The sequence below is a fragment of the Zonotrichia albicollis genome, chromosome Z, assembly GCF_047830755.1.
Source record: "Zonotrichia albicollis isolate bZonAlb1 chromosome Z, bZonAlb1.hap1, whole genome shotgun sequence".
Lineage (NCBI taxonomy): Eukaryota > Metazoa > Chordata > Aves > Passeriformes > Passerellidae > Zonotrichia > Zonotrichia albicollis.
Genome location: NC_133860.1, coordinates 13973116 through 13986755, shown reverse-complemented (window position 1 = coordinate 13986755; position 13640 = coordinate 13973116). Strand labels below are relative to the sequence as shown.

The 13640-nt window shown below is 47.2% G+C and overlaps 1 protein-coding gene across 1 annotated transcript; it reads left to right on the top strand.

The window, feature by feature from the left end:
* The first annotated feature begins 2846 nt into the window (after positions 1-2846).
* Positions 2847-12680, top strand: LOC102063489 (aquaporin-7-like). Its single transcript, XM_005489659.2, has 7 exons — positions 2847-2891; positions 3557-3670; positions 7237-7363; positions 9208-9345; positions 10060-10178; positions 11474-11691; positions 12504-12680. Exons 1-7 carry the CDS (start codon positions 2847-2849, stop codon positions 12655-12657), a joined length of 915 nt encoding a protein of 304 aa, XP_005489716.2. The 3' UTR covers positions 12658-12680.
* The last annotated feature ends 960 nt before the right edge of the window (positions 12681-13640 follow it).

Here is a 13640-nt window from a genome sequence, read left to right as displayed (position 1 = left end):
AGAGACACATGGGGTGTGTGAGGCTTGTTTGGGGCCTGCCATCCACAGAGAAGAGAGGGAGACAGACCATGAGTGTGGAACATGAGACCACAGGGAGCAGGTGCTCCAGGTTATGTCCTGCACAGCAAAGGCCATATCAGTGCTGTTATGATATCTCTGACTGGGTCTTGCTTCCTGAAGGGCACTGGAGATATTTTAGTGCCCTGTTCATCTGGTCAGATTGAGGAACAAGCTGTTCTTGCCCATGGTGAGCAGCTCTTCTGCTCAGCTCTCTGTTTATGCTCCTCTTGGCCTCTGGGGAGAAAAAGCTCCACCAGCAGGGCTGAAGTGAATGGAGTGGCAATGTTCCACCTGCTGATTAGCCCAGTTAAGAGATAAATGAGCTCCTGGGTGCAGAGGAAGCACGTGCACTGTCCAAATTGAGTCAGAGAAGTTATTCCTTGCTGAATGCCCTGGACTGCTCTTGCAGGACCCAGGGGCATTTTTCTCCTGATTCTCCGTTACCTTGGATATCAACACCAGAACTGTTAGCGCACATTGACTGTGCCAAAACTTTCCTTTCCAAACTGAGACTTTTATTAGTAGTGCTGAAAGCACACCTGTCTTGGGGAGGAAAGTGGGTTTGGTTTAGCAGTTGGCTGCTTAATGTGAAGTGGGAAATGTGGCAAAATCATTGTCAGACCACTGTTGAGTGAAGTTTCAACCTGTGAAGGTATCAAAGCAAACATCAGGAGGTGGTATGGAGGGAGCTAAGCGTGAGCAGCCAATGCTCTTTAACAAACCTTACAGGATCACTAAGCAATAGCATCTGCAAGAACTAAGTTAACTCATGACTGTGATGGGCTAATGATGCACATGGACAAATGGCTTTGAGAATTTGGCTGAAAATCAGAGTAAAGCGTCTAATTTTCAGAGCAGCAAATTCTGGTAACAGAGAACAACAGAAGCTGGGCAATATTCATCTACCACTAAAATTCAGGGTGGCCAGGTCACCAAAGAGCAGATATGGTGTGGCTACCTGTGTCAGTAGGGGACAGTGTTTAGTGACCCCAGAGATCCTTGTCAGCCCTGCGGGTAAGTGAAACCCAGCAAGTATGGGCATGTTGCTGTTGGGAAACCGGCAGATATTTGCAATCCAGCCCTTGGCTGACTCACTTGGCTTGCACTTGCTCAAGATCATCATGTCTGGGTGCAGGGAGAAGGGGCAGTCCAGCCCACCTGGCGGTCGTGGGGGTGCATGTTGGAGCCCATCACTCCATGTCTGTGTGCAGACACTGGGTTGGAGCCCATCACTCCATGTCTGTGTGCAGACACTGGAAGGAAAGTGCCAGTATCTAGCATGACTCAGGTTGGGCACCAGATGCTTATTTTAGGCGAGGAAGAATTGCCCTTTGGAGCTGCCTATTTTTCTCTGCTTGTTATAAACTCAGGCACAGGCTCACACACTTTGTGTACTCGCAGAGCAGAGGCGCTCTGACCTACATCACCTTTGGAAAGGTGATGGTTTCATTATATTTACAGTCCTTGAACACTAGCAGGTCACTTTAATGTCTCAAAATGGCCACCAGAACCTCAAAATTAAAGGATTCTTGCATTTTCAGCAGCCAACAGAGGAGTCCTTCAGAACACCTTAAGGGGAGAAATTAATGTCTCAGTGCCATCTTGTGGAACAACCTGTATAAAAGCACAAGCTCCTAGAAGCATGCTGGAATTTTATAGAGTTTGATGATAATATTGGGAATTATGCTGCAAATATTACCACCAAACCAAACTGGGACTGTGTTTTTCCCTGAGGAGACTGCAAGTCCCTCAGAACCCAATGTTCCCAGAAATTGGCTGTTTGTTTTTCAGCCCGAATCAGAATATTGAGATGCTTACAACTAATGCCTGAATGCAGGAGCCAAAGCCTATCAGACACACAGCAGCTTCACTGTTTGCCCACAGGGAAAGAATCCACTTGGAAGCCTCCCTGAGATGCAGGAGACAAAACAAAGTTGTAGGTCCAGTTGTGGGTGTCACTGACCCACTGACACCTTGTCCATCAGAGAAAGGCTGTGAGATCTCCAGCATGTGGAGACACAAGGATTTCAGGTGACATGTAAAGTCAGCTGGAAATCACCACGAGCAGAAGAAACTTGAAGGTCTTGTCCAGGACCCATGCTTTGTGCTCTATCAGTAAACATTTGCATGGGAGAGCATGAAGTGACCTAGAAAGGTTTATTATGCTGCAGCACAGGCCACAGACCCACAAGACAGAAACCATCCCACCTAGAAATGTGCTGTAGAAACACCCTCGCAAGCAACATGATTATCATCCATCATAATTAAATGATCCTCAGTATCAGAGACAGACCAGTAATTTACTGCATATTTAGCCAGGTGTTCACTAAGGTCAATAGCTAATCTGTCACTGGAGGAGGGATTACCCCAGTACATAAAACTCTCCCTGCAACAAGACATACAATGATCTATGGAGCAGAGAGGAGAATCAGCTTCCCAGGGTCTTCCATACAGCTGCTGAGTGCCCTGTGGGTGAAAGAAAAGCTCATGCAGTAGAGGAGAGGGAGGCAGGGGCAGGGGCAGCATGAGCAGAGCACCCTGTCCCTATCAGGGCAGCTGCTGACACTTGTGCAGAGCTGTCCCCTCCAGAGCCACACTGAGAAGCTGCAGCAGGTTGAGAGGAAGGCGAAGAAAACCAGCAAATAACCAGAAAAGGCTTGAGGGAAAAGGTCTTGAGTGTTCAGTGGATATGTTTTTCCATGATTAAGCAAAGGTATTAAAACCTTTCCACCGTGGAAAAGTAAGAGCACCTGGTGAGCAGGGAGATAGGCAGAGGGAATGAGGAGATGGAGGAGGAATCAGGACAGCAATGGTTCTGCTGTGGCAGCCAGGTAAGACTGAAGATCTCTCGGGCCACCTCTCCTTGCTGAGGTTGGTTTCTCCTTGCCCTGTATGAGAGGATGGACAGGGTGGCTGGTGGCAAGGCTCTCTGTGAGTGTGAAGGCATCTGCAGAATGCACAGGTGCATTCAATGAGAGCAAATATTCCACCTGAAACAATGCACTGTGCTCTTCCCAGCTGCAGACAGCAGGGAAAACCAGCTCCAGGCAGAGCATCCTTGCTGCAGAAGATGTACCCATTAGTCTTGCATGGGCAAACAGTCCCAATCCAATCTGCTTAAACAAACAGTCAATGGGTTACAATGCAGAGCAGAGCCAAAATTCCTGTTCAGTTCCTGTAGAAAAGGTTAAGGAGAAAGACAGGCATCAGGAGCACCTCAGGGCTTTTGACAGCTCCAGTGTTCTGGGGTTAGGCTCTCCTGGGCAGAGGCACGGTGTCACCAATGCCCTCATAACAGAAATATTGCATCCCTACCATTGAGCTTTCATAGGATGGCATATGAGGGAGGGCTGGGGGAAAGACTTTGAGGCTAGCTGCTGCTTTGTTGGCTTGTTCATGGTTAACCAAAGGGGAGAAGGTGTCTGTGGGGGAAGAGAGGGTGCCAAGTTTCAAAGGGTAACCTGGCTCAGTGCAGTGAAGTGTGCCATCACTACAGGAGCACGGAGGCTGCCGCAACAAGACGATGGCGAAGGTCAACAAGGTGTTCAGGATTAATAACATTACCATAAGGCAGATGCTGGCGGAAGCACTATCAACATTCATCCTCATGGTAAGGAGTCTGTGCATGTGCATGTGTGTCTGTGTCTGTGTCTGTGTGTGTGTGTGTGTGTGTGAGTGCAGCCATTTAAGGCAGCAGTGTGTAAGGTCAGTGGTTTCCTGCCACATCCCCAGGGGTTGGTTGGTGGGGTGGCAGTTTCCCAGCAGGCAGACCATCTGCCAAAAACCTTCTGGAGCAAAAAAAGTAATGCAGGGAAAGGGAGGTGGGTGCTGGGAGTGAGGAAAGTGGGTGGGATAGAATTAAAATATCACAGAATTATTTAGGTTGGGAAAGACCTTCAAGAGTTCAAGCATTAACCTGGCACTGTGGAGGCCACCACTAAACCATGTCCCTAAATGCCCAACTACATGTCTTTTAAGTACCTCCAAGGTATTATATGTATTTAATATCTGTAAACCCACCACTTCCCTGGACAGCCTGTTCCAATGATTGACAACCCTGCTGGTGAACAGATTTTTCCTGATATCCAGTCTAATCCTCCCTTGGCACAAATTGAGACCATTTCCTTTTGCCTTGTTGCATGGGAGAAGAGACCAGCCCTCCTGACTACACCCTCCTGTCAGGGGGCTGGAGAGAGTGATCAGGTCCTCCCTGAGCCTCCTTTTCTCCAGACTGAACATCCCCAGCTCCTGCAGCTGCTCCTCATCAAACCTGTGCTCCTGAGGACCCTTTCCCACCTCCACTGCCCTTCCTGGACATGTTGCTCTTTCAGCTCTCTTCTAGGAGAAAATTGAGGAAGAGTCTGGGAATGAAACAAAAGAATAGTGTCCACAATGCTTGTAGAAGATCCCATAAAGTGAATGGACACTTTTCCTTCTGCTGTGCCAGAGGTGTGGTGTAGCTGGGGGGGAACTGAACTGGTCTGGGGAACAGACCCAGCCTCTTCTATCACTGACAGCTGCTGCAAAATGAAAATAGCGTTCATCCCTCTTCCCCCTGGTGTTGCCAGGGTAATGAACTTTCCAGAGAAATTCTCCAGAACCACAACAACCCACCATTAGGAAATGTAATTACAGGGTGTGAAGCATGCCAGGATTTCACTTTTGATTTTCTTGCTGCCAATCGAACAGTGCTTATGTAAATCATAGATAAACTGCCCCCTTGCCTGAGGGATCTGTTTCACAAAGAAATAATTAAGTGGGTTTGAGCTTGTGGGCTGCTTCAGAAATGTTTGGGTAGAGGATTAGGAAGGTTTTGCAGTCACTGTAGGGGCTGGTGGGGGTGAAGTACCCATTGGGACCAGAGATTTTGAGTGTTTGATCAGCAGAGCAGAATGAGATCCTCCCTCTGAGAAGGGCCAGTATCTATCTGTGCCAATTTGCCACACCTGGACTTAGCCTGGGATGAGACACTTTAGACTGGACAGAGGCTGGCATGCAAAGGCTGGGCATAACCTAAATAACTTGCACTTGGAGATTTAAAGAGGAAGAAATTAAGTTTTGGGTAAGCATAGGGACCTTCTGACATAGCTTTCTGTACCAAGAAAGGTGCTCATTTACAAGGACAAAAACTGCCTGTACTGAGCATGGTCGCTTTTTGTCATGTAATTTTGCACCTCCAGCTGTTTGAATTTCACTCCCAGGTAGTTTTGCACCCATAGTAAGTCAGGGTACAGATATCTATGACTCCTCTGCAGCATTTTATCAAATTCTTTTGCCTTTTCCATTCTCCGTTATTTGGTGGTAGAAGTTCCCAGGTGACAAAGAACAATTTCAGGGTTGTCCTGCCAGAGAAGCAGTATAAGGTGGAGAATTCACTCTGCACTCTGACAGTTCAAGGCAGGTTTTGCAGCCTGCAGCTCACACTGGCTCTTCCTTCACTGATCCATGTGAGGGAAGAGAGAAAAGGAAGGCACTGCCCATGGGCCCCATCAAGGGCTGAAGACAAACAGCATCCAGCATCAGAACAAAGTATAGATCTCCCAACTCCTCAGCAGCACCTTGGCCCTCAGTGCAAGAGGCTGTGCTCTGGATGCACCTCCAGGATGCCTGAATGGCTGTTGTTTGGATGATAACACTCACCCCAGGGCCTCTCAGTTTAATGGACAGAAGTGTTGGTAAAAGGAACCAGGCAGCAGGACTAAGGACTAGGGAAGAAGAAATTGAAATAAATGGTGTTTTGGGGCTGTGAGGATGCAGGGAGAAAACAGAAGTTTGGATCTGTGCTGAAAACCACATTCTGTGTCCTCTCTTGTGGGTTTTTTTCAGGATATTGTTCTTTATGCGCAGTCATGTCTCCTCCTCTGCAACCCTCTCTGCACCTGTGTGCTCTCCTGCAAAACTTGAGCCTTACACATTTGTTGTCTTTTGTATCTGGCTTTGGAAAAATCAGAGGTGAAAAAGATAGATGGAACAATCAGAGAGAGAATTTGTGTAATTTGCAGATGCTAAGGGGACATCACAAACTGTTTCTGGGGGCTTTTGCTGAGGCAGAATGAAAGGGCTCACACTGTGGGGCTGTAGCTCTGTGCAGAGCACAGAGTGTGGTCTGTGTCTACAGGAGTGATAAGAAGAGCAGCCTCTCTGGGGAACAGGGAATTTGGGTGATGTCTGAAAGCAGTGAGGGGAAGCAGACACATGAGATAAAATTTGGATGCAGGCAGAGTAGCCAGAAAAAAATCACATCTAAATAGTACAAGCCAAATCAGAAGTTTATGTGCTGGAGAACATATTGACTTTCGTGTCTTTGAAAGACATGTCACCTTGGATAAACATCAATGCAATCCAAGGAACAGGATACACTTTCCAAACCCTCAGTGGTTTATGAGGCAGAAACCTCAAGCAATGCCTTGTCCTTCTCTAGATTTCAGTGTAAGAGCATGCAAAGAACTGAGTTCTCCACTCTTCCCACATCAAAAGCATGAAATAGAATTCTCTCTTTCAGGACAGAGCAATGTCTTGAATATGTGTTTTCCTGCTGAAGAGTGTTTATCTCTAGTTTTTTTCCCCTTGGTTCTCCTTCAGTCACTAAAAAAAACCCACTGAAACTTTGGCTGTTTCCAACCTTAAAATATATGTATTGAGTGGAAAAGTCAAACCAGAATTTCCTTTCTTGTCTTTTGCTTGAATGTTACCAAAATTAGAGTCGAGTTTGGCAAATAGCTGCATGCTGCCCAAATGACATATTTAGTCAATAAATTGCACACCAGGAAAAGAAGGACAGTAAGAATTTGCACACCCTCCTTCAGTCCACCTTGGATGTTTTCTCCCAGTGGTCCACGGTGATGCTCCCCCAGTCCATGCCCCTGGTTTCAGGCAGAGACATCTGCAGTGTGGCTGTGTGAATGACCCCACTGAGCCCAGCTCTTGGTGTGAGTGTTTGGGGTTTGTCTCCCCATACCCAGCCATAATAAGAGTGCCAAATTTGGTTTGATGGGCACCAATCACAGGTATCACTTCCGTTTTTTCGGGGCAAGGCTGTTCTTTTTCTTCTGACACCTGAGAGACTTCCTGTCTTTAGGAACTCATTACTTTTGCAGAAAAACTAGCAAAGAAGCTCAGTCTACCGCAGCAACAAGAATACTTTTAACACTCCTTTCTCTCTTTCTTTTTACACAGGATTTTGGCTTGTCCTGTGTGGCACAAGTGGTACTGGGAAAAGGAAGCGTTGGTCAGTATCTGAGCATCAACATAGCATTTGGCATTGGCGTTACCTTGGGTATCTATGCGGCTGGAAAAATATCTGGTGAGCAGCACAGTCAAACATGGGACATATCCATGTCCCAAAAGGGCCATGTGCACTGGGAACAGGAGGAGTGGGCTGTGGAGGGGTGTGTTATGGCACGGACAGTGCCCTCACCTAAAAAAAGCAATCCTAGAGTCCCCAGGCATGAAAAGCAGGAGAGCCTGGGGACAAGGCATGCACAGCATACCTACAGAATACTGACCCCAGCTCGTGTTCTGAGCTGTGACAGGGCAAGGGGGACAGGGACAGGGGAGGAGGTTTGACCAGCCCCTTCGGTTGTGGACAGTAGAGCCAGGGTTCAGCAGCTCCCTCATTTGGGACATGCCAACACAGCCCATGGACAGGGAGCTCCCAAAATCTGCTGCTGATACAACCCAAGGGGAACTAAATAATTTATTGCGAAGGAGAGCTTACTGCTGATGTTGCAATAGAAATGCTATGCAAATTTTCTCCTTATCACGCACACCCATGCACAGATGCCTCACACGAACTTGGGGAGTGGTGTTTTGGGGCCATGAGGTGGCATCCATCACATGACAAGAGCATTACCTTTGCCTTCTGCAATTTCTGCATTCATTTGCACCAAGAGAAAAAAATTAAGGACCCTAATAGGCAGAAGGTTAAAAGCAACTCCTTGCTCTTAAACTGTTGGAGTAGACAGAGGTCCAAACCTGGGGTTGTCTTGGAAAGGAAAAATTTTCCATGTGAGCAGTCAGGAGCAGTCAGCTCTTGATTTTCTTATCCTTTTGGAGCTGGTGGAAACACTCTGGGGAAAGCAGACTGAGGAAAGTAGGTCCTACAGTCCCAAGTGACTCTTGAGAAGGAGCTGATCTGTTGAGGGCAGAGGGCAGTGCAGAAGGGATCTCAGCTCAGCCAGCAATAGTATGGTTACAAAACAAACTTCACACCTTCCTGACATAGTAATTTGGCTTCATCTGTGTCACAAGATGCTTTTTGTGGTCTCTGAAATGGCTGGCCATACCCACAAAAGAGCAGAGGATCTAAGAATGGATCAGCCCCATTCCATTTGTGATTGTTGGACTGTTGCAGGTGGTACACGCACTTCCACTTTGCTCTGTCCTGCATTTTGATGGGTGTCTGCATCTTACTCCTTTTGTCATTCTGGAGTAGAAGATGGTCATGAAGGCTGGAACATTTACTGACCCTCAAAGTTTGTACCTATCAAGCAGGAAAAATAAATATTTTCTTTAGATTTCTGGGGATAGGAGGCCTAGAGAGCACATGTGGTTTGCATCAAAGGGCATGAGACCCAGACCCACTTAGTCTTCAAAACCACCATTGTGATACCAACCTCCTCCAGAAAATGTTCCATCAAAACAAGGTCCTAATCTACCACTAGCTACATAAAATGTGCTGAAGTATGGTCTCTTTTTAAGCTCAGTAGGGAGAAGCTCATAGAGAAACACATACCTCCCCAAGAGGCGGTATATCTGACAGGTGAGGCAGCCTGTGGTCTACAGAATTCTTAGAAGACAAGCTAGGAGCTCTTTTACCTGCATGATTCAGCTGTAGAGAGAGAAAGGATCATTTTGTGTTTGTGCAGGAGCAATACCCTGACCTGAGTCTTGTTGTTCGAGCTTTTGTCTCGGTGATTACTGCGAGGCATGGGGCGCAGAACCAATGAATAGTTTGGGCTGGAAGAGACCTTTTAAAGTTCATCCAGTCCAATGCCCTGCAAAGAGCAGAAACATCGACTAGAACAGGTTACTCAGAGCTCTGTCCAACTTGGCCTTAAATATTTCTAAGGATGGGGCATCCACCATGTGACATGTTCCCAAACAGCTGCATCAGTGTTGAGGCCTCTCTTTTCTGTGATTTTGCAGGAGCTCACATGAATGCTGCCATCACAATCACACAGTGTGTTATAGGAAACATCTCTCCGAAAACGGCTGTAGCTTATGTGTTCGGCCAGTTCCTGGGCTCCTTTTTGGCAGCAGCCACCGTCTTTGTTCTCTACTACGGTAGGGTCGTGTCTTTTATCACAGAGGTTGCTGTAGTCATAATTTCAGTCAAGCCACAGTGTTGTCAAAAGATATCCTTTTGCAGTACCCAGCACGATTTCTGGGTGAGGAGGGTAAGCTCCTGGGTTGAATTCAGAGCAGGTCCCAGATACACCTCTGGGAAGGATACACACAAACCAGAGAACACAGCTCCTTTTTCTCAGGGCTTCCCACTTCCAAGACCTGTCTTCAGCAGAAGGGCAGTAGCTGCATTTTGTCAGCATTTTGTTTCCAGGTCTGCAGGGGTTTTATTTTAATGAACTACCATGTATTAGGTGCTGCTAGAGCTCTGGGGGAACTCTACTGCTCTGTGGAGCACAGGTTTTCAGCCATTTGGGGTTTTGAGCTGTGAGCAGAGGCCCACCACCCATTGTTTCTAGCATGTCTTTGAGGGGCAGAGGGTTGGAGACCTCCAGTGCATCCAGACCACCCAGGCCAACCCAGGCTCCTGGAGCAGGAATAGGGAGCTGATCGGTGTAAGGAAGTGAGTGCAGACCAAAGTCTGTAGGTAACATATTGGTGAGATCATGCTCTGTGAGGAGTGTGTCACCTCCATCACATCTTCCACTGCCTCCCTTCTCCCTAATGTCTGCGCTGGCTGCAACAGGTGTACTTGTGTGTGTGTCCTGTGGGATGAAATGCTGTGCTAACTTCCATAATTCCCACTTCTCCTAGATGCTCTTTATGACTACACCAATGGGAGCTTTACAGTGACAGGACCAACTGCCACAGCAATGATCTTCGCTACGTACCCTGCTTCCAATGTGTCCTTGCAGGGAGCCTTTTTCTCAGAGGTCAGTGGGGATGGCTGTTGTGGGCCAGGAGAAGGTGGGTGGTGCAGGGCTGCTACAGGTCCCCAGTGCCCTACATGCACAGACAACCACAACCTCTTTTCCCAAGGAGCCCAGCATCCAGGCAGGCATCTGAAAGGTAAGATCTCAGAGCCTAATCCATGATGGCTGCTCCACAGCTTGGTCGAGGGGCTCTCCAGACAACTTCCCTGCATGCTGTTCAAGCACTGAGAAGTAAGAAGCTGAGCTGTATCACCAGCCATCCCCTCTGGGTTCTGGGCTGCACTTTCCTTTGTTTATTGGGTCCTACACCCTCTCCATGCTCCTCAGCAGCTGTGCTGGCTGCCCCTCCCCAGCACAGAGCCTGGGACTGTCTCCACATGAGCACAGCCTGGACTGAACTCTGTGTTTGAACAGATCCATTGAGACTGTGTGCAGTGGATTCTCAGCTTACGGTGCAGTGTCCAGATGCCCAGAAATAGGGAAGGGATTTTTCATGGGGATGTGGGGCACTGAGACATTAGGGAAGGAAGATTCACTTCCAGTGCAAATCTTTGGAAGCCTGTGATTTGGACTCTGAGCTGATAAAACTCCTGCCTGGGCATGATGAAGAGGATGGTGAAAGAGCCTAGAGGGGGGGAGTGGATCCCCTCAGCCCTCTGTGGACCAGTGTCCTTGATGCAAAAGAAAGAAAATAAGAGTGACAGTGCCTTGCCAAAAGCTACAGCTTCTGGTTTTCTGTTTTTGCTGGTGTCTGTGCAAGCAGTCCAAGTCTCTCCAGCTGCATTTTCTAAAGCAGAAAGAGGAAGGTGTCATCACCTCTGTCAAAACCATGCTTCCTGATGTCCTGGGCACTGCAAATCTACAAATGCCAGCTATGTAGTCACTGATGGGAAATTCAGTTTCCCAGGTGAGAACCTGATATCTGCATACAGGCTGTTCAAAACATCACTTCCTCTAGAGGTGATCAGGTTTGTCTCGTGAGCAGTTTGTTATGGCTCTGCTCTTATTAGACAGAATGTACTTAAAATAAACCATTTCCCTGACTGGTTGATAGAGACAGATGACCTTGCTCAGAAGTTTGTATCAGTCTTGGTGATGAGATTTTTGCTAAGAAAAGAATTTTCTTCAGTCCACCTGTGAGGAAGGAGTAATATTTGGGTCCCTCCTGCCTTGATCAGACCATGAATCTCATCTGCTCCTTCATTCTGGGAAGTCTTCTCCTCTGCTGAGCAGGATCTTTCAACCATCCCCATCCTCTCTCCTGACATGTTCTTCTCCCTTTTCTGCTCCCGCAGTTTACAGCAACAGTTATGCTGATGCTGGGTATTCTAGTAATCCATGATGACAAAAACAACGCAGCTGTCAAAGGCGCTCAGCCCATGCTCACGGGTATCCTGGTCGTGGGCATTGGTCTGGGAATGGGGCTGAACACAGGCTATGCCATAAACCCTTCCAGGGACCTGCCCCCACGGATCTTCACGGCAATTGCTGGCTGGGGAATGGAAGTCTTCTCGTGAGTGACCTGTTTTGCTCTTACCCTGCTCAGCTTGCCAAGGGAGGAGATAAGCACAAGATAAAATGTGTCATGAAGCCTTTTTTCTCTGGACCAAGGGATGGTAGCACTGCAGAGTGGGAGGGTTGTGCCTACAGGAGCCTTCTGTATTATGTACACAAAATTTGGAGTACACCAGTTCTCCAGCATGGGATTCACCTTGACATGCAGATACCTCAGTCTGGACACCAAATTGTCTGCCTGTTCACTGGAGATCCAGTTGTTTTTTTCAGTGAGCAGAGAGCCAGAATGCAGCTCACCGGAATGCAGGTGGATTGCTGAACAGGTCTCCTAAATTTAGAGTCTGAATTTGGACATGAAACCTTGCCTTCCTCTGTCTAGTAAGATGCTGTTATGTTACGGCTTTTCCTATGGGGAAATCATTACCAGAGTCTCCTGTCCTGGATGCCCACTTTCCTTAAATTCCCAGAAAATATATTCAAGAGCTCAGTAGAGGAGTCACAGATTTTATTGGAAAGAGGGAGGCAAAATGCATGTGTGTGTCTGAGAGTCCCACTCATCAAGACCACACAGCCCATTTATTTTGGAGAACATGAAACCTGCAGTGTGGAGCCGCCTTTCCATGCTGATGGGGAAAATTACCTTCCCTCCAGCAGTTATGTGGGAGGAAAGCAGGTTTGTCTAAGACAATTGTAGGCTTAGTGCCTGGAGTGGGACAGACTCCTCTGCTCACTCCTGCCCCAGCAGGAAGTGGTGGCAGAGCAGTGGTTCCAGTCTGGCTCACCAGCTGCCTCTTCTGTGCTTCCTTTTAGGGCTGATCATTGCTGGTGGTGGGTCCCAGTCACAGCTCCAACTCTTGGAAGTCTTTTTGGTGTTCTACTCTACAAACTCTGCATTGAATTTCACATCCCGCCTGAAGCTGAACCTGAGAAAGATGAGGCAGGCACGGAGACTTCCCAACTGTGATGGCCATGTGCTGTAATGACATATGTGAAGGGCACATCTGTCTGTCCACCACGCTGGTGGGATGAGGGACTAGATTTCAGTAAACCTACTCTGCTTAAACAGACAAACTTGGTATCTGACATACTGAGAAGACCTATGTAGTGGTAGACCTGGCTGTGACCTGAAGGAATTATTCAATTTCCCTGTGTAAAAATCTACAAAAAAAACCCCTAATCAAAAACAAAAACAAAAAAAACCCAAAACAAAAATCATCATATTCTGAAGAAAAGCAAAGCAGAGCTACAAGTCTCCAGATACGCATATATTCATATAAATCAAAATACAGGCATCAACAGTGGTAGATACAACATGATTAAGTCAATTAACACATAAATTTTGATCTGGAATATTCTTTAGTAAGACACAGATACTACAGGGATGGACCAGGGTCCTAGGCTTGCTTCATTTGCATATCTGTCACCCTAACAAACACCTAGTTTGGAAAAGCACAGAAGAGAGAAGAACAAGGACACTGTAAAATAGAAACATGAACCTGTTGGGTTGTTTGGGGTTTTTCTGTGCTTGTTTTTTATTTTGTTGGTTTTGATCTGAACATTCAGGAAGCATTGAAAAATTACTAAACTAAACTACAGGGTCTCCTGAATCCTGCCACAGTTCTGCTGGAACCTGCTGTCAGGAAAGAACCATGTGTGTACTGACACTCTAGACTTGAGCTACACCAACTACCACCACAGGAAAGAAGTCAGAGAACTTCTGTGACAGTGTCTCCAAAATCTTGAACAAACTGGCCCCTCCATACTTTTTTCCTGCTCTGAATGCATGAGAAATGTAAGAGCTTGCCCCGCTGCTGCAGTAATTCTGCTACCTCCATCTGAATGAGGAAGTGGGCCTGCAACAGCCTTACAAGTTTGAGGTGTCACTGGATTAGAGGCAGAACACTATCAGAAGCTGCCTGTTCCCAGGAGGGTGACAATGGTCTTAAC